Source organism: Strongylocentrotus purpuratus, unplaced genomic scaffold (assembly GCF_000002235.5).
Source record: "Strongylocentrotus purpuratus isolate Spur 01 unplaced genomic scaffold, Spur_5.0 spur5_contig_813, whole genome shotgun sequence".
Classification (NCBI taxonomy): Eukaryota; Metazoa; Echinodermata; class Echinoidea; order Camarodonta; family Strongylocentrotidae; genus Strongylocentrotus; species Strongylocentrotus purpuratus.
In genome coordinates this window covers 386,763-410,634 of record NW_022145517.1, presented here as the reverse complement: position 1 = coordinate 410,634, position 23,872 = coordinate 386,763, and the positions used below count along the sequence as shown (strand labels likewise).

Sequence of the window (23,872 nt, the reverse complement as noted above, 5' to 3'; positions counted from 1 at the left end):
AAGGCGGGCCTCTGGATGTTCATCTGACCGTAATCTATTGCCTAACACCTCTGAGCCTCCGGGGTCTCCGCCTACTGGACCCCACCCCAATTCTTGACCTGCCAGTGTTACAAATAAGGTATAGAATTATGCTCATCTGGTGATAAATTATTGATGTATAAACCTCTGAGCATCTGAGGGCTCCGCCCCCTGGACCCCACACCAATTCGTGACCTACCAGTGTCACAAATAAGATATACAAGAGTCTATTGTTGCCTCAGGAACAGAGGCTTGAGTGGTCTCTTCTGCTGACGTATGTAGCTTTGGTTATGAGGTGAGGAAGACAAATATTGACTAGCTGGTGGTGTATTTTAAAGAGCATGGTGCTTTTTGCTAGAAGACGACGTGTGTGCAGTTTATCCCATCTCAGCTGGGAACAAGTCCTGTAGCTGACGTGGATCTTCGGTAGTCGCGGAAGACAAAACGAGCAGCTGTTTTCTGTACCATTTCCAGACCTTCGGCAGCACCAGAAGGTGTAAAGGGTTCCAGGCTTCAGCGCCATACTCTAGCTGCGGTCGAACCAGGGCTGTTTACGCTCTTGACTTCACATCTCTTGGTGCATGGTGACAGGGTTCTCCGCAGCAACCCAAGGGTTTTTTGCCTTGTTCAGTAAGAGTTGGCAGTGTGTATTCCATCGAAGGTTCTTGGTTACAGTTACCCCGAGATACTTGTACTCGTCTATCCTGGGTATTATCTCGTTGGAAATCTGGTAGTCATGCTGTATTGGTGTTCTTTTCCTCGTGATGGTAAGGGAGGCGCACTTTTTGACATTGAAAGCCATGAACCATTTCGCTGACCAGTCAGACAAGGTTTGAAGGTCTTGCTGAAGGATGGAGGTGTCATTCTTAGTGTGAATTTCTCTGTAAATCACACTATCGTCAGCAAAAAGGTGCATCCTGGACTGGATATTTGCAGTGATCTCGTTGATGTACAGCAAAAAGAGGGCCGGTCCGATCACTGAACCTTGAGGTACCCCAGAGGTAACAGGCATCCAAGATGACCGGGAACCCTTGACAACAACTGCTTGTTGCCTGTTGGAAAGTAACGACATATTCCAATGTAATGTGTCTCCTCTTATGCCATAATGCTCAAGCTTGGTCTGCAAGTGGCGATGAGGTACTCGGTCGAAAGCTTTCTGGAAGTCAAGGAAGATGACATCTGTCTGGCCTCTGCATTGTAAGGTGTGTGCCCAATCCTGGGTAGCAGAGCTGGTAGCAGAGATGAGTTGTGTGGTGGTGGAAAGTTTCTGCCGAAATCCATGTTGGTCATCTACCAGGATGTTGTTGGCAGCTACATGTTTCGAGATATGGCTGAGCACTATGTGTTCCATTAGCTTGCTGCAGATGCAGGCAGGTCAAGGAAATAGGTCTGTAATTTCCTGGATCACACTTATCACCGGACTTGTGGATGGGTGTTACCAATGCATGCTGCCATTCAGCTGGAACAGTGCCAGAGTTGTAGCTCAGCTGAAAAAGGAATCCTAAGGCAGGAGCAATCTCGTCAGCTACAAGCTTGAGAAGTTTAGGTGGAAGTTCATTTGGCCCACAAGCTTTGGATGGGTTTAGATTTGACAGCTCCTTTGCCACACCAGGACGATGAATGTGTAGATGGCCAATCCCAGATAGCAAAATATCTGGGGCCCATCTGGGTTTTGTATGGGCTGACTAAAGCCCACGTGGCCCATACAAAAACCAGATGTATACCAGATGGGCCTTCCCACCCAGAACCCACGCATATGGGCCCCATGTGGGCCCCATGTGGGTTTTTGGTGGTGAAAATCGCACGTCGAACATCGGCTGGGCCAAGCTAAAAACCAGGTGTATACCAGGTTGGCCTTCCCACCAAGAACCCACAAGTATGGGCCCCATTTGGGCCCCATGTGGGTTTTTGGTGGTGAAAATCGCACGTCGAACATCGGCTGGGCCCAGCTGAAAACCAGATGTATACCAGATGGGCCTTCCCACCAAGAACCCACAGGTATACGCAGCCCACGTGGCCCATATAAAAACCAGATGTATACCAGATGGGCATTCCCATCCAGAACCCACAAGTACTAACACATATAGGCCCTATATGGGCCCCATATGGGTTTTTGGTGGTGAAAATCGCACGTCGAACATTGTCTTCGCCCAGCTGAAAACCAGATGTATACCAGATGGGCCTTCCCACCCAGAACCACAAGTATATGGAGCCCACGTGGCCCATAAAAAACCCATATTGGCATTCCCACCCAAAACCCACATGTATACCAACACATGTGGGCCCCATGTGGGCCCCATGTGGGTCTTTTGGTGGTGAAAGTTGCACATCGAGCATCGGCCGGGCCCAGCTAAAAACCAGATGTAAACCAGATGGGCCTTCCCACCCAAAACCCACAAATATATCCCAGAATTTGCATAATGAATATGGGGTGCGTGAACATCTATGTTTTTTTACAATTTATCTGAATTTACAGGATATTTCCTAATTACTGATGATTTAGTTATATGCAATTCATTTCGAAAATACTACAAAATGTAAATTGTTAATATTTAGGACATTTCACTACTTTGTATGAATTTCATTTAAATAAACATGAATTAGGAAAAACACTAACTATGATCTTAAACAGATTCAATAAAATACAAGTATATAGAAATGTCTCTTCACAGTAAATTAACCAATTCTTCTTAACACCAATGCCTTTACATTGGAAATTTTAGACGATGTGTTGTTGCCATTGGCAAAATTAATTAGTACAAGTGCTACATAAGTTACTAATTAAGTTTGCTAATTGGAGCTTTTAACTGGTTGAAAGTTGTGCCAAATGGTACGACTGGTCCAGTTAAACCCAACTGGTAACCCTGGAAATTGAAATGGGATAAATGAATTCAACTGGGTAAAAATAGAATCCATTTAAACGATATGAAGCCCATTTAAAACCACATTGGCCCATATGGGACCAGATCAAACCCACTTGGCCCAAATGGATCCCATATATAACCCGCTTATATCCCATATGGGGCCCATATACAACCCACTTGACCCATATATAGCATGTGGTAGGTCCCACATAAAACCCACATGGCCCATCTGGTGCCCAATAGGTATCCCTTGTGTATATTGATGGGCCAATTGTGGGGCCCATCTGGGTTTCACGTGGGCCAAATGGGCCAAGTGGGCAATAGATGGGCTGGCCCATCTGGGCCAAGTGGGCCAGCCCAGTTGTAACCAGATAAATCCAGATGGGCCCCACAACATTTTGCTATCTGGAATATCAGGACAGTTTGAGGAACCTTCCATACGAGCATGACAAACCTGTTGGTTGGTGAATACTGAGTGGAAGAAAGAGTTGAGACACTCTGCTTTGTCTTTGTTGGTCGCGTGGATGCCTTTGTCAGATCTAAGCGATGGGATTTCCATATTCTCAGTCCGGCACTGCTTGACATAGAACCAAAAGGTCTTTGGATTCCCTTGCAGACTGTTCCCTATGATATTGTTCACGTAATCGTGGTGTGCTTGGTGAACTAGTTTCGCTACCACGTTGCGGTGCTGTCTGAAAGCCTTCCATTTTGACGTACTGGGGTTTCTACAGGCTTTCTTAAAGAGCCTTCATTTGAGGTCGGTGGTGATCCACGGAAGGTGTCACCGGTATTTGCTCATCTTTGATGGTACCAGATCCTCCATACACCTCTTGAGGAACGCAGATTATCCTGTTCCAATTCTCATCTACAGTTTTGAGCTCTGGAGATGAAAGGAAGAAATCGATTGGAAACTTTTCAACAGTTTCTTTAATGATCTGGTAGTCTGCTCGGTGGAATTGGTAGATCTTCATGGGAGGGGCACGGGCTGTTTTCGGATTTCCTGAAAAGACGAAGGACACAATGTTGTGGTCCGATATGCCAGGATGATTGGATACAGCTGTAATGAGGCCAGGGTTAGACGTCAAAGGAAGATCCAGGATGTTACTAGACGCAGGATGGGTTACATCCCTTACCAGTTGTGTCAGTGAGAATTCCAATAAGGTGTCAAGCAAAAGTTGATGGATGCTCGCACGGTTTGGATTGGTCAGTGAGCAGGATTCCCAGTCGATGTCTGGAAGATTGAAATCTCCTCCAATGATGATGTTAGGGTGACGTCTTCTATGTTTAGACATAACCTTAGCTATGGAGAGTTAGAGTTCCTCAAGGTCTTGCTTTCCGTTACTTGGGGGACGGTAAAAGCTTGCTATAAATAATGGCTTTGCGTTGGTGAATTGTAAGTAATTAGACCAGATGATTTCACTATTTGAGTCGAATTCCGGACAGTAATGTTGGTTAAGATGAGAGACTCACCACCCCCACGGTCGTTTCGATCTTTCCGGAATACTGTGTAATTTCTAGGAAATACACTGTAAGTAGGGGTTGTCTCGTCGAGCTTAGATTCGCAACCAAGAAATCACATCTGGCTTGTGATGACTAATCATTGCTTGGAATTGAGAGTACTTTGCAGAACTTTAAAGGTAATACAAAGTTTTGGTATGGGGTCATGAATTTGGTTCAAATGAATATATTGGAAGCATATACGATCCTACTATATTCAGTGATCGTTTGTCGCGGTCGAAATTGACTCTAAAGTTATGAAATTGTAAATAATAAACATTTTATGTTAAATAGCTCCCTCTCAAGGTCAATATATTAATTAAGCTATAAAACAATGGTTATTGACTAAAATCGACCGATTAGCTGTTGTCGTTCGGAAATTATATACCACAGCTACATACTCTGAGATTTTCATGGTCTCAGCTACCATTGTACGGCCGTAGGAGCTATTTGAAATTTATCGAAATGTACCGGGAGCACCGGTAAATCTTTATATTCAATTTTTTTCGAAAGCAGAAGTGTTTTAGGGGCTAACATTTCTGGTGTTTTTAATACAACCACAGGGGCATCCAAATATATCAAAATTGTAAAGAATCACTATCCACCCATTTTTCAAAATTTCCCAAAACTTTGTAATACCTTTAAGACCATTGCAATTGATAATGACGCCCTTCAGGATCTTCCTGCGGTTTTAGATGGTGAGAAGTGAGGGCGTGGTGGTAGCCTCGATGCATGACCAGATGTCGCTGAAGTTGGTGTTGACGTCTGACAATGATATTGAGCATCATCGGTTGGGTCGCTGATGCTTAATGACTCAAACTGATTGCTTGTGGAGAGGCTGGCATTGCTCCTGAGGGAATCTGCTGTTTCTGCATTTATGCTATGACATCTGCAGCAGACCAACGAGAACCTGTTGAGTCTGGCGAGGACTTGATATGATTGCTCAGAAATACCATTGCATGTAATATGGCACCACATGTTGCAGTTATCATAGAGAAGGGCTTGGTCGTTGTCCGTGACATTCTCATTACAAATAGCACATGTGAATGTGTCTATTGGCCCCGGGTTTCGCTCAACTTGGCCGCTTAAGAGTAGTAGAATAGCGATGTGACTAGCAGAGCGAAGATTCGGCACACTGGTTGAATTTCTTTTATTCTGAAATGCTTGAAGGAGTAGCAATCTGCTTGATTTGCATACAAGGTGCACGTCTGCTTGAGGGCAGAGAGAGGTATCCAATGAGCGAAATTCATACTCATGATGAATATCCTGCTGAAAGAATGGCTTAATTATCAGTAAGCCTTTGCTAGCTATAATCAAGAAGACCATGATGACAGGATGTTTCCATGATGAGATCATGGCTGGAGGAATATGTCTACCCATGCTAGAAGTAGAATGATGTTGCATATAAATGTACAATGTACGATGCAAGTCGATAATATACACTGTTTCTGACTGATGATATAAAGAAAGTGTCTGGACAAGGAATGAAAGATGCAACACAAATGGCAGGTGAAAGAGTTGCATGGCGCCACCTGAAGTTGATGATGATGATGATGATGATGATGATGATGATAGAGATATTAACGAATATGAAATTAAATAAATCACCAGGAAATGATGGCTTAAGTGTAGAATTTTATCTTAAATGTTGGCCAGTAATTGGAGATCTAGTCCTTGCATCTATTAATGAAGCTTTTAAACTACCAGCCTCTCAGAGACAAGCAGTTATCACCTTGATACATAAAAAAGACAAAGATTCAGACTTTATTAAGAATTACAGACCGATTTCTCTATTAAATGTGGATTATAAAATTTTAACAAAGATACTTTAAAAGAGATTGCAAAAAATTTTACCTGATATTGTAGCTTCTGATCAACTTGGCTATGTTAAGAATAGAAACATTAGAGAAGCCATAAGAATAATAGATGATATGATTGTTCATACTACTTTTTATAGTGAAAATGCTTTTTTGATGGCCTTAGATTTTGAAAAAGGCATTTGACTCCGTTTCTCATTTTTTTTTATATACAAAGTCTTAAAATCATTTGGGTTTGGACCATTGTTTTGTAAATGGGTGAATTTACTTTATACTAATACTGAAAGTTGTGTAATGAATGGATACACATCAACAGGTTATTTTAAGGTTGAAAGAGGAATTAGACGAGAAGACCCATTATCTCAATACTTATTTATTTTATGCATAGAAATTTTAGCTCATATGATTAGAAATAATCACTTGGTAAAAGGAATTTGTTTTGGAAATACAGAAATAAAGCAAGTATTGTATGCGGGATGATACAACACTCTTTATCAAAGATATGATTCAGTTAAGGAAATAGAACATGTTTTAGAAGGTTTTTATAAATATTAAGATTAAAGTTAAACAAAGATAAGACATATATTCTGCCCCTGGGCCCACAGGTGTCTAATCATACATTTTCGTTTGGGAAGCTTGTACATGTTGTTAAAATATTAGGTGTTCATTTTCAGTACTTGTAGACAAAATGAATTGTAAGGAAATATTGAGCAAAATTAATAAACTACTGACGTGGTGGAAATAGCGCGACTTAACTTTTAATGGGTAAAATTCAACTGTTGAAAGTATATGGATATTCTATATTGACATATGTAACATCACTAATGCCAGTTCCAGACTGGGTATACAAAGAAATGGAAGTAATGATTTCTTGTGGAGAGGTAAAGATAAAATTAAAAGAAGTACAATGAGTTTAGACTATCAGCAGAGTGGGCTCAAAATAATGAATTTTAGGTTGTTTGTAATAGCACAAAGAATAATGCGGATAAAAAGGCTTGGTAACAGGAACTCATGATATCAAATGGAAACAATACTTTAAATATTTAATGAGACCGATAGGAGGGAATTTAATATTTTATTGCAATTATTGGAGAGATACAGTGAATCTCATGTTACTTTCTTTTTATCAGAATCTTCTGAAAGCATGGATATATATGAAAGAATATGTTAAAAACAGAAGAGAGATACAGAGGGAATAAAATATTGTATAATAATAATCTTATTCAATTAGAAGGTCAAACCTTATATGAGGAAACTTTGTTTAAAAAATATATATATCGACTTCATCACATTTGTGATGAAAATGGAGAATTGAAACCTTTAGCTCATTTTATAATTTTAGGTTTGAGCAGAGTGGAAATTGATAAATTAAACAAAATTTATAAAGTAGCCCCTTAAGAATGAAACAAAATGTTCAACCTTTAAGAAACTCAATTCACAATGGCTTTAGTTTAGAATTTATTTTTCAAAGAAAATATTTACATTTGAAGATTTAACTGCAAAATGGTATATAAGAGTCAAATTAAGTATGTAGAAACAAACTCGGCAGGCTGCGATTTGATGGCACTTTATAATATTTCAAGAAAAGAATTAGAAAAGATATGTGTTTAAATGTTGTGTGGGGCGGGGTAGTAGGTGCTCTCTAGCTCTTTTTCTTTTTTAATTTTTTTTTATCATTTACCCTTTTTTTAATTATCATAACCCTTCTTCTTTTTTTCTCTCTGAAGGAAATATAAGAGGAAAACAAAATATTGTGGAATAGAAAAGAAATAATTTGAAATTTATACGCAAACTGGTCGAGGAAATAGTACAAACTTTATTTGGGATTTGTTTAAAATGTGAAAATATAATTTTGTTTATGTGAATATTTTTCATCTGTTAACGTGTAACTTCATTTGTAAACCTTGTATGGAAAGTTCAATTGCAAATTTATTTAGACCTACGTGAAGATTATTTTGTTATTTTGTATACAATGTTATAAATTATGTACAAATTTCTTTGTGAGAGAAATGAAAAGTGAAGGAAAAAAAATCTATACACTTTCAAATATGCAGTGAGCAATCTTTGCTCCTTTTGCAATAAACACGAAGAGACTTATGAACATCTGTTTTTACCTGTGAGAAGGCAGCAAATATTTGGAAGGACTGCGGTGACCTTTTTTGCTTTATCAGCGTTAAAAAATCTACACTGGCAAGAAAATCATATCGGGAAAAAGGGATCCAAGGCGGGAGATGAACACCTGTTAAATTACATTGTTCTTTTAACAAAGCATATGCTTTTTAAGTATAGTTCAACTGTAAAAAAAAAACAATTCCTAATGAAATTTTAAAAAAAAATTATAGAAAATAGAGAAGAAGAAAAGGAATTAGCGGGGGAGAGAGGCACTTTAACACTTCACTTCAGAAAATGGGACAACTTCCACAGTTAAGGGCGGCGAGGCTAATACTTCTTTCTAAGACTCATTAAAAAAAAGTTAATTTGATCATAAGGAAAAGGAAGAGACTGGATTTCCAAAGACTGTGTAGATTTTACTGTGTTCGGGAAGGGAGGGAGATTCGTAGAGTTTGGGAAGCTTTGGTAATCGAGGGGGAGGAGTAAGATTGTATGTGTGTCTGAGTATGTGAGCGTGTGTGGTGTGTCTGTCTGTGCGTAAGGCTTTCATCTATAATATTCATTCAGTATAATTAATTTGAAGACATTATGTACTGTGTATTAAACTATATTATGTATTTCTGAGGGATGTGCAATTTTCTTTACATTTTGATATGTTATGTAAATCAATGAAGATGTATGATTTCTTTATTCAGGTACTGAATGAATGCAAAAAAGAATGCTAAACAAAAAAACGTGGCACTAATGTCCTTTGGCAAGACATTGATCTACATTTGCCACTCTCCACCCAGGTGTTAAATGGGTACCAGTAGGAATGAATTCCTTCCTAAATGCTGTGAGCGTCGAAATCGGCAGCCTAGCATAGCCGGGTAATGTTGGAGCGCCTTGGAGACCTTGCAAGGTCGATACGTGCGCTATTAAAGGTGAAATTCAAAGAAAATCACAAATACGTCAACTAATGTATCACTAGAAACTGGTAAGCTAACAGATGGCCATCGGACAAGTTTTAGGTCAACTACATATCGGGTGATTTATAAAAATACAAATACAACCACCTCCATAGCAGCTTGGATATACGAGAGATTCGCCGGGAAAATAACGATGTTTTAATGACGTCACTATATGGACCAACACTGCCCAAGCAGACGACACCCCATAGAGAATGAACATAATTGCAAAGCTATTATTTCTCAAATTATAACGAGTTTAGTGTATATAAATGTAATGGCATGTAAATCCATTCAAAAGGGATTATGACACGATTCTGATAACTAAATTTTTTTGCTTGTAAATACACAGGATAGGGGTTAATTAACAATCAAAGAAACCAGACTTTCAAATTAAAAACCCCCCGGAATGATATTAAGGACGACATTTGTTCCCTCTTGAAACGTCGAACATACCCCGGTGTGTGCAGCTGAATATACAATGGGGTCCTATTTTGTTTACAAGCGACAGATTCCTTTATTTTTGTATCGCTGCATTTTTCATCAAAATAAAACCATGTGCGGGGTTTAGAGTGAGGGGCAATAGATTATACATTTAGCCTGACGGTAGTGAAGTAAGAGGAAGAACTCAAGAGAAGATGAAAACGCAGGCACTGAAAATGTGTGAGATGTCATGGGACATCGTCTGCTTGTGCAAGTCATGTCCATACTGTGATCTCACACATCTCAGCAGCGTTCGGAGAGCTCTTCAGGTGCTATGCCGGGGTTGTATTAAGCGTTTTGTAATTTATAATAATCATTCCTTCGAATGTGTCCAAGCATTGAATTTTGATAACCTTGTCGAATCAAAGTTTCAACTTTGCAATAATGAAAATAAAGTTAATTTTTAAAATCAATGAATATCTACTTTAAGAATCCAATTTTATTATCATGATTATTATCACCACCCAGACTTGAATTCACGACGCTGATTTAAAAATAGATGTAAACCTAGAATGGGTACCAGCCCACTGCGGCCTAGCAGGAAACGAACGAGCTGATTTGCTGGCAAAACAAGCTTTAAAAAAAAACCCAGAATAATAGTAAACCAAAGCAAAAGTGAGTTCATAAGAGAATCAGATATTTATCATAAATCCATGTGGCAAAGCCTATGGGATAAAGCAGAGAAAGGAAGACACTTGTATAGCATCAATAAAAAATGTAAATAATGTTTTTAGAATCAAAGGTTTGAACCGAAAGGATGAAAGATTGATCTACCAATTCAGGCTTGGTAAATGTAACCTGAATTTTTTTTGTTTTACTATAAATATTTAATTAGAAAACACGACACTGGACTATGTGTAGAATGCCAAACGATAGAGACAATTGAGCACTTTTTATTATCTTGTCCAAAGTATGAAAGGCAAAGAAGGAGAATGTACAGAGCACTTAAGACCAAAAATCCAAATCTAGGTCACTTACTAGGAAACGAGGAATATTTAGGAAAGGTGGTAGCTTTTTTAAATGCAGTGGAAGGTACAGCGAACTGTGGTGCTCAGCTATACACATCATTACGTATTAATTACGTATTAATTGAGTATTAATTACTTTTCGCTATATCATCTATTAGTGACAGTGGTACTTTCCTCGGTATAAATTGCTTCATTATACGGAGAGAGGCTTTAAACTAACGTCCTAACGTAATGAACTGATCGCAACTAATATTCAACCACTTCATCCTTTAATAATAATATTAAGAAAAAAAACGTTCCTTATAAAGCGCTTACCACCGAAGTCTCTAAGCGCTTTCCATCCTAATGAATTCTTTAAAATAACAAGCTGCATAACAACACAGAAATAACTACTTACAATTTACTGACATTGTTAATTGCACAAACACAACGCCACTAGGCTATCGTCGATCCAATAGCAAAAGTACTAAGAGAGGACCAGTAACTACGCCCTCTGACATTGTCTGGCGGAAATCATCGAATGACGATGAAAACGCCATTAATCACAACAACAACAACAACAACAACAACTAAAGATATCATGAAAAGCACAGACTAAATTTACACTTATTTCTCTGGTCTCATAAAATAACTAATTTTACACACAAAAATGTGTGAATCGCATGGTAAAGGACCTGTGTCAAATATTTTTATCATCAGACAATCTAGCGTCGTTCGTACGTTGACTGTTGTGCGGTATAACACTACCACCGAACTGGATTTTGCTTAATCCCTAGGAGCTAGTCAGGGGCGGATCTATGGTAGTGAGCACTAAAAAAATATGAAAAAAATCTCCCCGAAATTCCCGAAAATCGATATTTTGCTCAGTGGGGGGGGGGGGGGGGGGGGGGGGGGGGGGGGGGTAGAAAGCATCATTTTGCCCCCGACATAAAAAATAATTAGAAAAATATGTTTTCCTTTTTTTTTGGCCACCCAAGGGGGGGGGGGGGTTAAACCCCCTAACCCCCTAGACCCGCCCTTGCTAGTGTTAGTGAATATGACATTTGTTCGTAAAATATTAACACCAGCCACAAAGGTCCGTTCAGCAGACGACAATTTTGCAAAATCGATAACACTAGCTAACCGGAAGTTGACGATATTCAGAGGTCAAAGCCGTAACACCAGCTGATTTCCATTTCCATTTATAATTAGGAAAAGGGGCACTTATTAGATAGGAAAAGGAGCACATGTAAAAATGTAAGGTGCGCTTATCTAAGATAGAGAGGGTAGTTACTAAAATGGAAAGGGGCACTTGTCAAAGTAAAAGGGGCACCTCTCGAATATAAATAAGGAAATTACCAGAGGTGAAGGGGCACTTGTCGTATCTGAAATGAGGCACTAAATAGAGATTAAAAGGGTTCTTATATGAATGGAAAATGGACTCTTATTGCGAAGGAAAATGTGAGCTTGTCGAAGGAATAGGGGCATTTGTCAAAATAAAAGGGGCACTTGTCAAAGTTAAATGGGCATTTTTCTATATAAAAAAGGGGCACTTTGGCGGTACTTGAAAAGGTGAGGCACTATGCCCCCTGCCCCCGGGAGGGCCGGCCCTGACAATGAGTATCTAGACCTTGGCGGGGGGGGGGGGGTGCAATCTGAGCCAACGCAGAAGAAAATGTTTTCCAGGACTTGATTTTCCTGTGGGACGATGAGTGCTTCTTTAATATATCTATTCATAATGATGCTTATAAGTATCGACTTGCATGGTGATCGGATATACAGTAGGTTTACGGTTCCTCCCCTCTCACATGGTGTAACCATAAACCTACTGTATATCTCTTCATAACTTGTAAATTATCATTTTGATTTACTTTTATTTCTGTTTGTTGTGTCATCAGCAACAACACAATGAATTTGTGAGACAGATTTGATCATTGTTTTCTCGGGTCCCGGATGCTTTTTTCTTCCAACCACTTGAATTTATTGTTTTCTTTGCAATCCATTAATGCACTTCTTTGTCCCACACCTAGCCCCACATTCTACTGGATTTGAATAATGTGTTTTTAAGATTAATCGCCTTGATCTCACCCCCTCCCTTTCTCCCCCTCTCTCTCTCTCTCTCTCTCTCTCTCTCTCTCTCTTGCTCTCCTTCTCTCTCTCTCTCTCTCTTTTGGGCATTTACATTTTAAACACAATTAACAAAAATTGATTGATAAAACGTGATGATGATAATATCGGATAAACATGTACTAAAAATAAACAGATCTACTAGCAAATATGAAGCAAGTTGGAAAGTAAGAAATAAAATGAACATCTGAAGAAGATCTAAAGAAACAAGCGTGTGTAAATAATGTGTAAAAATGTGTAAAAAAATGACAAAATCAAATGCAGTGTCTCATTCTGGCATTATTGTACTATATATATATATATATAAAATGTAAGCCAAAAAAAAAGTTTACACCTAGAAAACTGTTAACTGTTTCACAAATCATCGATGAACAGCAAATCACCATACATCCCACGAAAGAGCGTCCCATCCCGAATCACGCTTGGATGAACAGGAGGCACTGTTTGCGAGAGTATAAAAATCGACTAGCGCCAAAGTTGCTTATGTGATGATGTGGTGATGATGATGATGATGATAACGATTTTGTTGATTTTTACAAGTTGATGCTGATGCTGACGTTATGTTCAGTTGAGCCTTTCACCAGTATCCAGAAGACCTTTACTGAGATTTTTTGTTCATACTGCCTCTGTTTTATATTCATCAAAATAATGTATGCCATTTTGTCAGAAGGCTTTATCGCTTAGGCGAGTATGATAGTGGGATAGTGTAGTAGGTCCATGGTTAAAGGTACATCCCCCTTCAATCCTAAAAACAGAGAAGAAACAAAGCAAAGAGAATAAGGGAAGGCAAGGTGTTTAGAAATGATACAACTATTTCAACACTCTTCCCCTCACCCGATGACCTTAATCTCTTACATGTCATCTACCTATAGTAAGTCTGTTCCTATTCCCACTCCATGACATCAGCGCCTATAGATCTAGATCTTACTAGACACACGCTTCGCTACTGGTCTTGGAAACGGGTAAACTAGCGACGTGTTTTGACTATAAAACCCTTTTTTTCCTGCGTTCCTCTCTTTCTCCTCTCCCCCCTCTCTCTCTCTTTCTCTCTCTCTCTCTCTCCCTCTCTCCCTCCCCCTCTCTCTCTCCCTCTTTTCGTCTCTCTTTTCATTCAAGGTAACTCACAACGAAACAGTGACAGTGTTCAGTTTTTCCTTGCTATTGTGTTTTCTTTATTGATTATAGAATGCTGCAGTGGTAATTGTTTTACATCATAATTCACCTTTGATATTAGAGCCATTACAGTGAACGTACTTATCCAGTGAAATAAAAATTATGCCATTGACCGTGGATTTAATTTTTGTTAATACCATTTACCTCGCCTGGGTTAAGTGTGGCAATGAAGATTAATATCTTGCCAATGAACATTAGTGCTGCGACACGGATTCGAACCCTGTACCTTGGTTGTCGGCAGTCCGGAGACTTATCAACTGGACCACAACATCTCCACCTCTATAATCTCACGACTTTAATCGCTGATGAAAGGGAGTGCACCAGAGTGATATAATATCATATGTTGAAAACAACCTCTAAAACCCACGACAGTTTGATTTTGTGTTAAAGAGAGATAGAGAAGAAGAAAAAATACAAATCTAGCATTTTCATGTCAGGATTTTCCATCATCGATATGTTATGACATATTCTAAGTAAGGATGAAGGATTTTCTAAACTTTACAGATGAGATTCTATTCATTTAACCAAGCAACAGCAAAAAATCAACGAAAATGAAAATGCTCAAAGCAGAACATTGAACTACAGAAGGAATCAAATTGTCTGGACCAGACCACAATGTCCACCCATTTTAATACAGCTTATTGGAGTAATAGTTATGTGATTATCCCTAAGATGCATTAAGATGTTCAAAATTAATTCCCAAGATCCATAACCTTGATCCTTTCTGTGTGCATGAGCTTCAGTATAGCCCTACCAACTGGGATAAATGCTTAGGTTTTCATCCACTATATCAAAATATTGGTTTGATTGGTTATCGCTAAAAGAAGATCTCGTTTCTTGGAACTCCTTTTTAATCGAGGTAAGCCAGGAGGTTGGGTGTGCCATATAATACACCATCCTTAGCATCCTCAATCTTGTCCTTACTGGCGCCATCAATGATAGCTGAGTACACATTCTCAGCATCGTACGAGCCTTCTGCATTCTGGATAGCGCCCAGTACCGCAGCAATACCTGGGGAGAAGATAACAGTGTAGAATGAGGAAATTACATTTATTGTCGGAACTATTTCACAATTGTTTTCATTAATCTCCCAATTCTAAGGCCTTCATGTACCTGAACATAATTGTAAGAGTATGTCTGCGAAAATAGCTACACGATTGCTGGTATTGAAATACAAAAGCGTACAGTATTGACAAAAGGTTTTATTAACAGTTGATTCATTTTTGAATTTTATTTCATTGAATGAAAACAATATATAATAATCTCGATTTATATAGCACTTAATATGGAATACCGTCTCTATGCGCTTTACAAATATTATTACCCCGGTCATCGTATTCATTCACGTATAATGTGCACCATCTCCACTTCCTGGGGAGTATTCCTACCATATGGTCACCGTGAGGACATATGGCAATTACTAACACAAATGCTTTCGTCGTCCTACCATTTGTCTCCTGGAGTGGCAAATGTCTTGCCAAAGGACATTAGTGACACGTCGCCTATACGACACCTTTATAGAGCAGAATGTATTCAACACAATCTTAAAGACTTTCATAAAATCCCGGCATAAAATTAACCAAAGGCAATTTCAATAGCCCTGCATCATGTTTTGTGCAAACTTGACAATGACATATTACATAATCCGAAAATGAATTAAGAAGGATTTTTTGTTTTGTTTTTCGTTTTTTGTTTGGGGGGAAGGGGGTTTAATCAAACTTAAATAAAAGTGTTTTTATTGTGTTTTGTTGCTGTAGGCCTACGGTTATTGATGAAAATAATTTGTATATAATATAGGCGCGCATGTGTGTGTATGTGTTCGTGTGTGTGCATTTGGTAATGTACCTGTACTTTGCAGTATCATAACTTGAAGAAGCCCTATGGGCAAAATATATATCAGTGTCAACGGAGTTCTTTATTCGTTTTGAGCCTAGCTGTCTGAAATAATCTCCTACGTCGCGGAATTTATCTTCTCAATAAACCCTTGAACAATGAAAGAGTGCCTCTTTGAGATTGCAAAGGTATACCCATCCTGAGAGGAAAAATGAAATATTCTGATTTGTATTTAATATATTTGTTCCCATTAAACCATACCTTTCCCCTTCTCAAAACGTAAGCTACCCCTTACTTTGATTCCTGTGGAAATATCTTCCGACGGTCAGTTTTGCTATTAGTTGCAGTTCTGAAAAATGCAAAAATCACTGTTCATAACAATGATTACAGACCCTTTGTACCCTTACCATCAACATAATCTCCTCCCTCCTTTATTGTTACCATGATGGTATTACTCTTACTCCCAATGTTAACAGAAGCACATGAAAACGATATTATGGGTTTTAAAGCTTGCGTTTTCCTCAGGTCAGATTCGGTCATGATCGTATATGGCAAGCCGTTTAAACATGTAATCCTATTTCGTGATATCAAAAAAGAAGAATATATTGCTTGTTACCAATAATATGTAGTTTTATATCGAGAATTGAGTTCTCGATATCAAACTGCGCACTTCGTGAAAATATAATCCACTGGGAAAATATTCCTTTAGGTGATCCAACTTAATATTAATGGTTTATTTAATAAAAAATATGCATCGCAGCCGGGGTGGGGGTGCTAATTTGTACAATATTAAAAGTACATGGTATTTACATGATAAACAATATTCACTATATAGAATCATAATGATACAAATAAAGAATATGCAAATTGAGTGTAATACCAAAGACCGCATGTTAGACTACCATGAAACGAGTATACGTTTTAGATGTATATCCGGTGAAGGTTCAAAATAGTATAGCGTAATGTAGGTGAAGACCGCAAAAGGAAAATTGCAAGATCCATGTTTTGAAAAGGCATGCACTTAAGGGACCGAGAGAGTGATAGCTAATGTCAAATTACACACCTAACCAGGCAGTCAATATTTATATTATAAGCTAATGAAGCAGATCCAAATCTTGGTTGAGAGTGTACACGTGACAGGGCATTTATTTTGCCTAAAAAACAGTTAAAAACACGTTAATTTTACTTTTGTTTTGTTTTGTTTTGTTTTGTTTTGTTTGTTTGTTTATTTTTTGTTTTTTAGATACGCGTGAACCCTGGCGCTCAAAGGGGAGGGGGGGGGGGGGTTATGATTTTTCAAATTTTCGAGGGCCAAACTTTTTTTTTAATAGTGCTCTCTAACCCCCCCCCCCCCCCCCCCCCCGCGTATTTACCGGCTGGCTGTTCCGCCCCTGGCCTAACGCACAATTTTACCAATGACCGGTCATTAGTAAATACTAATGACTCGTCATTAGTAAAATCATGCTATGAAAATATCTCATAAAACAAATAATAGACATCACTGCTTTGTAGTATTGGTATATAATATAATATACCACTCTCTGCATTTCCATCGTGGAGTAGCCTCAATGAAACAATGTTTATGAATATATTACATAATTTGTCGTTACCTGCAACATGAGGGCATGACATGCTGGTTCCGCTCTTTGTGCTTGTGGAAGTTGAGGAGCTAATACCGCAACTTTTGATGGATGAACCAGGAGCATAGATATCAACACATGTGCCGTAGTTCGAGAAGTAAGATCTGGTGTCAGAACTGTCAGTGGCACCCACGGTGATAGCCTACATGCATACAAGTCATAATCATTATTCAAACTCAGACACAATCATGAAAATGAAAAAATACCTTTAAAACCAAGGTCCATGGCACACTGTAAATACAAAAGCCTTTTGGAATGGTGATCAATACAGAATACAAGACATACAAAGGCGTGGAACATTATAACTGTATAAAGCATGTCAAACATTTTACACCAAATTATATAGAGAAGAAAACCATTGTATTCTGCTCTTTATTATGTCATAATACTTTCTCACTAAACAAGTAACAAAGAAAGAAACGAAAACTAGGAAGGAAATTGTATTTGTATACTCTTAGAAATACTTTTAAATCAGATATTTTCATCATGAGCAAATATTACTTCAAAGTATATGTCGTGGACTAGAACAACTACATCAATATGAATTTCAGGGTAACTTTAACCGAACCGCTAAATACCAACTCAAAGTATCAAATCATCAAGATGATAATTATACGAAAAAGATACTACACGTCTTCGTAAAAAGTAATTGTAAAATTGCCAACCAGCAGAAGTAAGCTTTAATCATAATTATGCAAATAAACGGGATCCAATTATTACACATTATGTACTACCTTTTTCTATTCTCCTCTCAGCTCACCTCCGCCTCTGATATCAAAGAATTCGGAACCCCCCCCCCCCCCCCCCCCCCCCCCCCCCCCCCCCCCCCCCCCCATTCTGGAGAGCCTTGAAAGGGGTGACGAAATCCTCAATATTATGACGGGAAAATCAATGTCATTATCTGCCCCCCCCTTTCCCCTCTCTTCCCTGTCGGACCTGAATTGGATGCCCCACCCTGAATAATCAAGTCATTTACCTCTGGTGCAGAAGCGGGTGACTTGTTGCAAGCAAGACCATTATCATTGCCGGCTGAGACAACTACAACATAGCCGGCATTTCGACAATTCTTGACAGCTGTATTTTGTGCAGTCGACACGGAGCCACCGAGGGACATCGAAACAACACCAGGCTTTTGCCCATTATCGCGTACCCAATCAAGGGCTAAAAAAATAAGATAAATTTTATGAAAATCATCATAATTATATCAACAACAACAACCATAATAATATAGTATTAATAGTGATAATAATGATAATGATAATGACAATAATAATTATAATAGAAATGAAAATGATAATAACAATAATAATTATAATAGAAATGAAAATGATAATACTACTACCTAATAATAGTGATAATAATGATAAAAACAATAATAATAGAAATTATAATGATAATAATAGTAATAATGATAATAATTATAATAAAAATATCAATTACAGTTATAATAATAATAATAATGATAATAATAACAACCAAATTATTATTATTATAATTATAACAATAATAATAACAATAATAATGATATCTCGCATGAATTCAAAGTATCAAAATTGACGATACTGTCTTCAATGCTCTTTCAGTACTCTTTGGGGTCAAGGAAGCTAAAGGTCTCGGCTCGGACCTCCGTTATTTATTCTGTACTATTATCCAAAAGAATTCCCCGGAACGACTATACGCAGATGACAAACGGATTTCTTTTTCTTTCAGGCCTGCATGTACTTGCTCAATATAAAATCATCTCAACCATAAAAGCAGGTGTTGATTATACTCGTGGATGGAATCTTCAAAACAGATTCCAAACTAAATAGATGGGGTATCTGTCAGAAGTCCTGTCATAAAGCCATCACTCGGTGCTAGAAATCTAGAAGTACTTTTTGACGAACGTTTGAATATGCGAACATTACAAACATAATGTAAATCAATTACATACCACATTATAATATAACCAGCGCTTTGTAACTGCAAGGAAAAGGCGCTATATCAAATATCTTTGGACTGGATTGGATTCGGAAGAGTTTTGATCAGGACAGTATAAAAACAATTGTTCATGCTTGCATCATTATTTTAAGTTTTTCATTAAAAAGAGTCTGGCTCTTAGGGTAATGGGAGTCACTTAATCCCAGAAAAAGATAGGCTTATATACATGAACAATTCTTTTTACAATTTAAACTCTTGTCTGCATAAGGAGCGACTATTCATTAAAATGCAGTAAGGGAAATTATTTTAGTCTCTGTTTCCTTCCTTTTGTTCTTTTCTTCCCCCTTCCCACTGTCCTCCCCTTTCCAATTCATTTTCACCTCTTTCTTCTTCTTCTTCAGAACTAACGTTTACTCTCTTTCTCTCTCTCTCTCTCTCTTTTCTGTTTGTTTGTGGGGGGGGGAGGGGATTTGGAGGGGGCTTCTAATTCCGCCACTCAGCGCAATGACACAAGAAAATAAACATAGGAAAAGTGGTCTCAATCTCCCATATTTTACCCCCCCCCCCACTTATTTAGGGTACGCGCATGCCTGTTCCCTCCCGTTGTAGGCACCCCCTATCTCAGGGCTGCCAACATTTCTGAACCCCCCTTCCGCGGGATTTTCCTGCGTTGGAGTTGCCCCCCCCCCCTCCCCTCTGAATGAAATAGCTATGATCCAATAAGCGGGACTTTGCGAACTTCTTGGCAAGGTGTTTTTACCTGCGATGCTGTCAGATTTATAGCCAGAGCCACTGCAAGAGAGGGTACGGAGTGCGTAGACGGAGGCCTGTTTAGCAACACCATATGTATTACCTGCAACAGTGCCGGCACAGTGGGTTCCATGTCCATTGCAATCTTGCCCCTAGAATAGAAGAATCATGGTGGCGATATGTTTATCTCAATTTATTAGATTATCTTATAAGCAATCGAGGCATAGGCGCCGGAAGCGAGGGGTGCAGGGGGGGGGGGACAACCCTCCCTCCTCAAAAAAAAACCGCGCCCCCACCCCTTCGAAAAAAATCAGGAGAAAAGGAGTAAAAAAGGTTTGTATTTTTTAACCAAAAAAAAACAACAAATAATAAAGCATGAATTGAATCACATAAAAAGTAATTCCATTCAAAGAAAAGGAGAGTAAACAGGAATTAAAACATTCCTCATGCCCCTATATTTATGAATGGAGGATTTTATGCGATACGCGCATATCGTGGATATATTGTGAGAGGATGGGAAAGCGTGTGTGTTTTTTTAATTGTAGGGGTGAGAATACATGAGCCCTTGAACACTGGCGTACTGATGGGGGGGGGGCAGTTGCCCTCCAAATAAATTTCAAACGTGGTTTAATTCTAATTCGGTATCGGTGATTTACAAATGTTACTGAAATGACATGATTTTCCGGTATTTTTTCTCAATTTCTTTTGTAAAATATTATTTGTTATGCGTTCGTTGGAAAATTACAAATTCTCAAATTTACAGTCAGGCAAAAATATGCTTTTTAAGAAGCCTTAATCATGTCAGGGCCTGCAGAACGGCGGGGCTCGGGGGCTCGAGCCCCCTCATTTTTTGAAAAAGTATGTTTAAGAGAAAAAGAAAGGAAGAGAAAAAGAATTGAGGTATCAGAAGATGCTTCTCTGACCGTTATTTAATGCTTAAAACCCTTGAGCTTACGGGGGCTCCGCCCCCTGTACACCACCAAGGACCCTAAAGCGGAACACTGGATGCTCATCTGACCGAAATCAAATCAGTACTCTTTGTGCAAAACAGCTCGAGCCCTGACTATGGCCCTGACTACATAAGACTACTACTGCCACTACGACGATGACGACGAATACTACTACTATGTCTACTCCTTCTATTCCTATACAATTAAAACAAATACTGTGAACAGCATTAGGTTAAGATTAAAAAGGAATAGATAGGCCAACAGCAAAACAGTAAAAAGAAAGAAATGAAAGAAATAACATGACCGTCGTCTACTAACATCTCCACCTATGAAGTCTGCAGCAACACTAGCACGGCTACCAAAGTCTTCATGGTCTGTATAGATACCAGAGTCGATTACGTAAACATGAGCTCCAGCACCAGTGCCTGCAAACAAGGTAAATAAAATTATATTTTTCTATCAAATTAAAATTGTCCCTGAAATAGTCAGTTATCATGATAAGATATTTTTGGGACATAAATATAAGAAAATCATGAACAAGCTAAAAACAAAACCCGATGAATGAAGCAAAATGAAAGATATCAATATACGTGAATTATACATCTTCATTACCATGCAAAATATAACAAAGATGGATAAAATAATACTTTGTATTCACATTGTTTTACATATTCATTTATGAACATGATTTTTATGCAAATAAATTGCATGTGGTGGAGGGCGGAGGAGGAAGAAGAAGTAGAAGAAGAAGAAGAAGAAGAAGAAGAAGAAGAAGAAGAAGAAGAAGAATACATATTATATTATATTTGACTAACCAGCGATGTTCATTTCCCCGTTGAGAGGGAGATCTCTCTGGTCGATGCGATCGAGACCCCATTCGACAGCGTCAGCTGTGATGATCTCATCTTCCTCTACATAGGCAACACCAGGCAGGGAACGCAACTGAAAGGTGACCATAATATTGTTCCTCAAAATCATGAACAGTCAATCCTGTCTATTAAGGCCACCCAATGGAGACAGAAATAGTGGCCAGTGTAGACTGTACTTGGTTCTGATGTTCCTATTTTCATTAAATGAATAAAACTTTATCATCATGATACAGTCAGAGGAACTAGAATATTACATTTTGGCATTTGGCAACAAAAAACATGTTAAAGTGCAATCGATGCAACATAAGCACACTTACTACTAACTTATGGAAACTAGCTAAAATATTAACGCTGTGATTATCTTAATCAAAAGAAAAGGAAGGAAAAGATGAAAAGAAGAAAAAGAGGAACAACAAACAGGAAGAAGGATAAGGAGGAGGAGGAGGGGGGAGGAGGAGGAGGAGGAGGAGGAGGGGAGGAGAAGAACAAGGAGGGGAATAAGAACGAGAAGAAAGAGAGAACCATAAAAAATAGTAGAAGAAAGGGGAATATAAGAAGAAAGTAAAAAGGAAAGAAGGGGGTAGAGGCGGAAAAGAAATAGATAAAGACATAAATAATGACGAAGATGATGAAGAAGAGAAGTAGTAAAAAAACAAAAACAAAAACCAAAGGTAATTCTTACAATATCAAGGCCTCCTTCGGGAACAACGGATACGAAGGCATTGATGAGAGATATTTTCGATTTGATAGAAGCGAAGAGACCAGATGTAGCTACACGGGTCATTAAACGCTCTAAAGTTGCGTCGATATCTACACCATCCTGTGAAATGAATGGAATTTTCATGAATAAAAAGGATAAATAAGTGTTATCCATATAAATCTTTGCACATACATTGATCAGAAATATGTCAAAACGCTAATAAATTGAGTAGAGTAACTAAATGACAATGGAAATCGATACAATCTCAGTTTCACAAAAAAACACAAACGTTTTCACCAATTACACGATAAAGAAATGCTATTTATTCAGTTGCAGCCTCATTTAATAGGGTTAGTAAAAACATTCATTTTTTCAGTGAGAGGAAGAATTATGTTATACGAAACAATATTGCCCGACGGGAGGATGGGAGGGGAAAGACAATTATTATGAGCAATAATAGCTAGCAACTGAATTTGAGCTGCCATAACATAGCAGCATTTGTGCCAACTATATGTTGGAATCCTTTGGAAACTTGTGCTGTGTCGTTTACTTTGATGTGTTCTTTGCTTATCTAGGCGTATGAAGGTAATGTTCTGCAACTGTATTTATCGGCTTTGTATTCCTATCGCTTACGCATATTTGGGCTCCCTTTTTACTTACTCTGTAATAATTGTGTTTGAGAGTTAATCTTTTAGATAAAATATGTAAATCTAAATTCAACTGACTCATTAAAAGTAGCTTCTTTTATTTTCTACTGCATCTTTTATAATTCAACACACCACAAAACCGCTTGAAAACTTGACATCAAAATTGTGAAGAATGTAGATAATATTGTTACCTGCAGAACGACGATGTAACGTCCATTTACGCCGTTTTCACCAGCGTCGTAGAACGGGGCTTGAGCAGCGTAAGCGGCCACGGCCAGGGTAAGCAGCAATAGGAATTTCATCTTGTATGGTCAGTCTATAATTAATTAAGGACAAAGAATGAACAAGCCAACGGAAGTGGCGGATCAAGGGACTGCATGGGGGCACGTGCCCCATTAAGACTAAGTCTGGCAAACCAAAAAGTCTGGTACCCCAAAAATGTGCCACCTTTCATGCAGAATCCTGGATCCGCCCCGCAAATCTGAACGGATATTTAATTTTCAAATTGTTGAATCGTTTATAATCATCATTATTGACTATATAATAATTATTACAATTTTGAGTAGAATATTTTTTTA

General features: G+C 38.4%; 1 protein-coding gene and 1 long non-coding RNA gene across 2 annotated transcripts in view; one reads left to right on the top strand and one right to left on the bottom strand.

The window, feature by feature from the left end:
* Positions 1-14,103: 14,103 nt before the first annotated feature.
* LOC115921288 (aqualysin-1-like) overlaps positions 14,104-23,872 on the bottom strand; it is an 11,203-nt gene continuing 1,434 nt past the window's right edge. The window contains exons 2-9 of the mRNA XM_030978628.1: positions 23,486-23,610; positions 22,630-22,767; positions 21,894-22,020; positions 21,397-21,503; positions 20,139-20,280; positions 18,435-18,619; positions 17,429-17,600; positions 14,104-14,996 (exon numbers count right to left, since the gene is read on the bottom strand). Of these exons, the coding sequence (XP_030834488.1) occupies positions 14,836-14,996; positions 17,429-17,600; positions 18,435-18,619; positions 20,139-20,280; positions 21,397-21,503; positions 21,894-22,020; positions 22,630-22,767; positions 23,486-23,596 (1,143 nt within the window). The 5' untranslated portion in view covers positions 23,597-23,610 and the 3' untranslated portion in view covers positions 14,104-14,835. The remainder of the gene's footprint in view (positions 14,997-17,428; positions 17,601-18,434; positions 18,620-20,138; positions 20,281-21,396; positions 21,504-21,893; positions 22,021-22,629; positions 22,768-23,485; positions 23,611-23,872) is intronic.
* Positions 14,806-23,872, top strand: part of LOC115921300 — a 17,351-nt gene continuing 8,284 nt past the window's right edge. The window contains exon 1 of the long non-coding RNA XR_004062863.1: positions 14,806-14,856. This is a non-coding gene — a long non-coding RNA (uncharacterized LOC115921300). The remainder of the gene's footprint in view (positions 14,857-23,872) is intronic.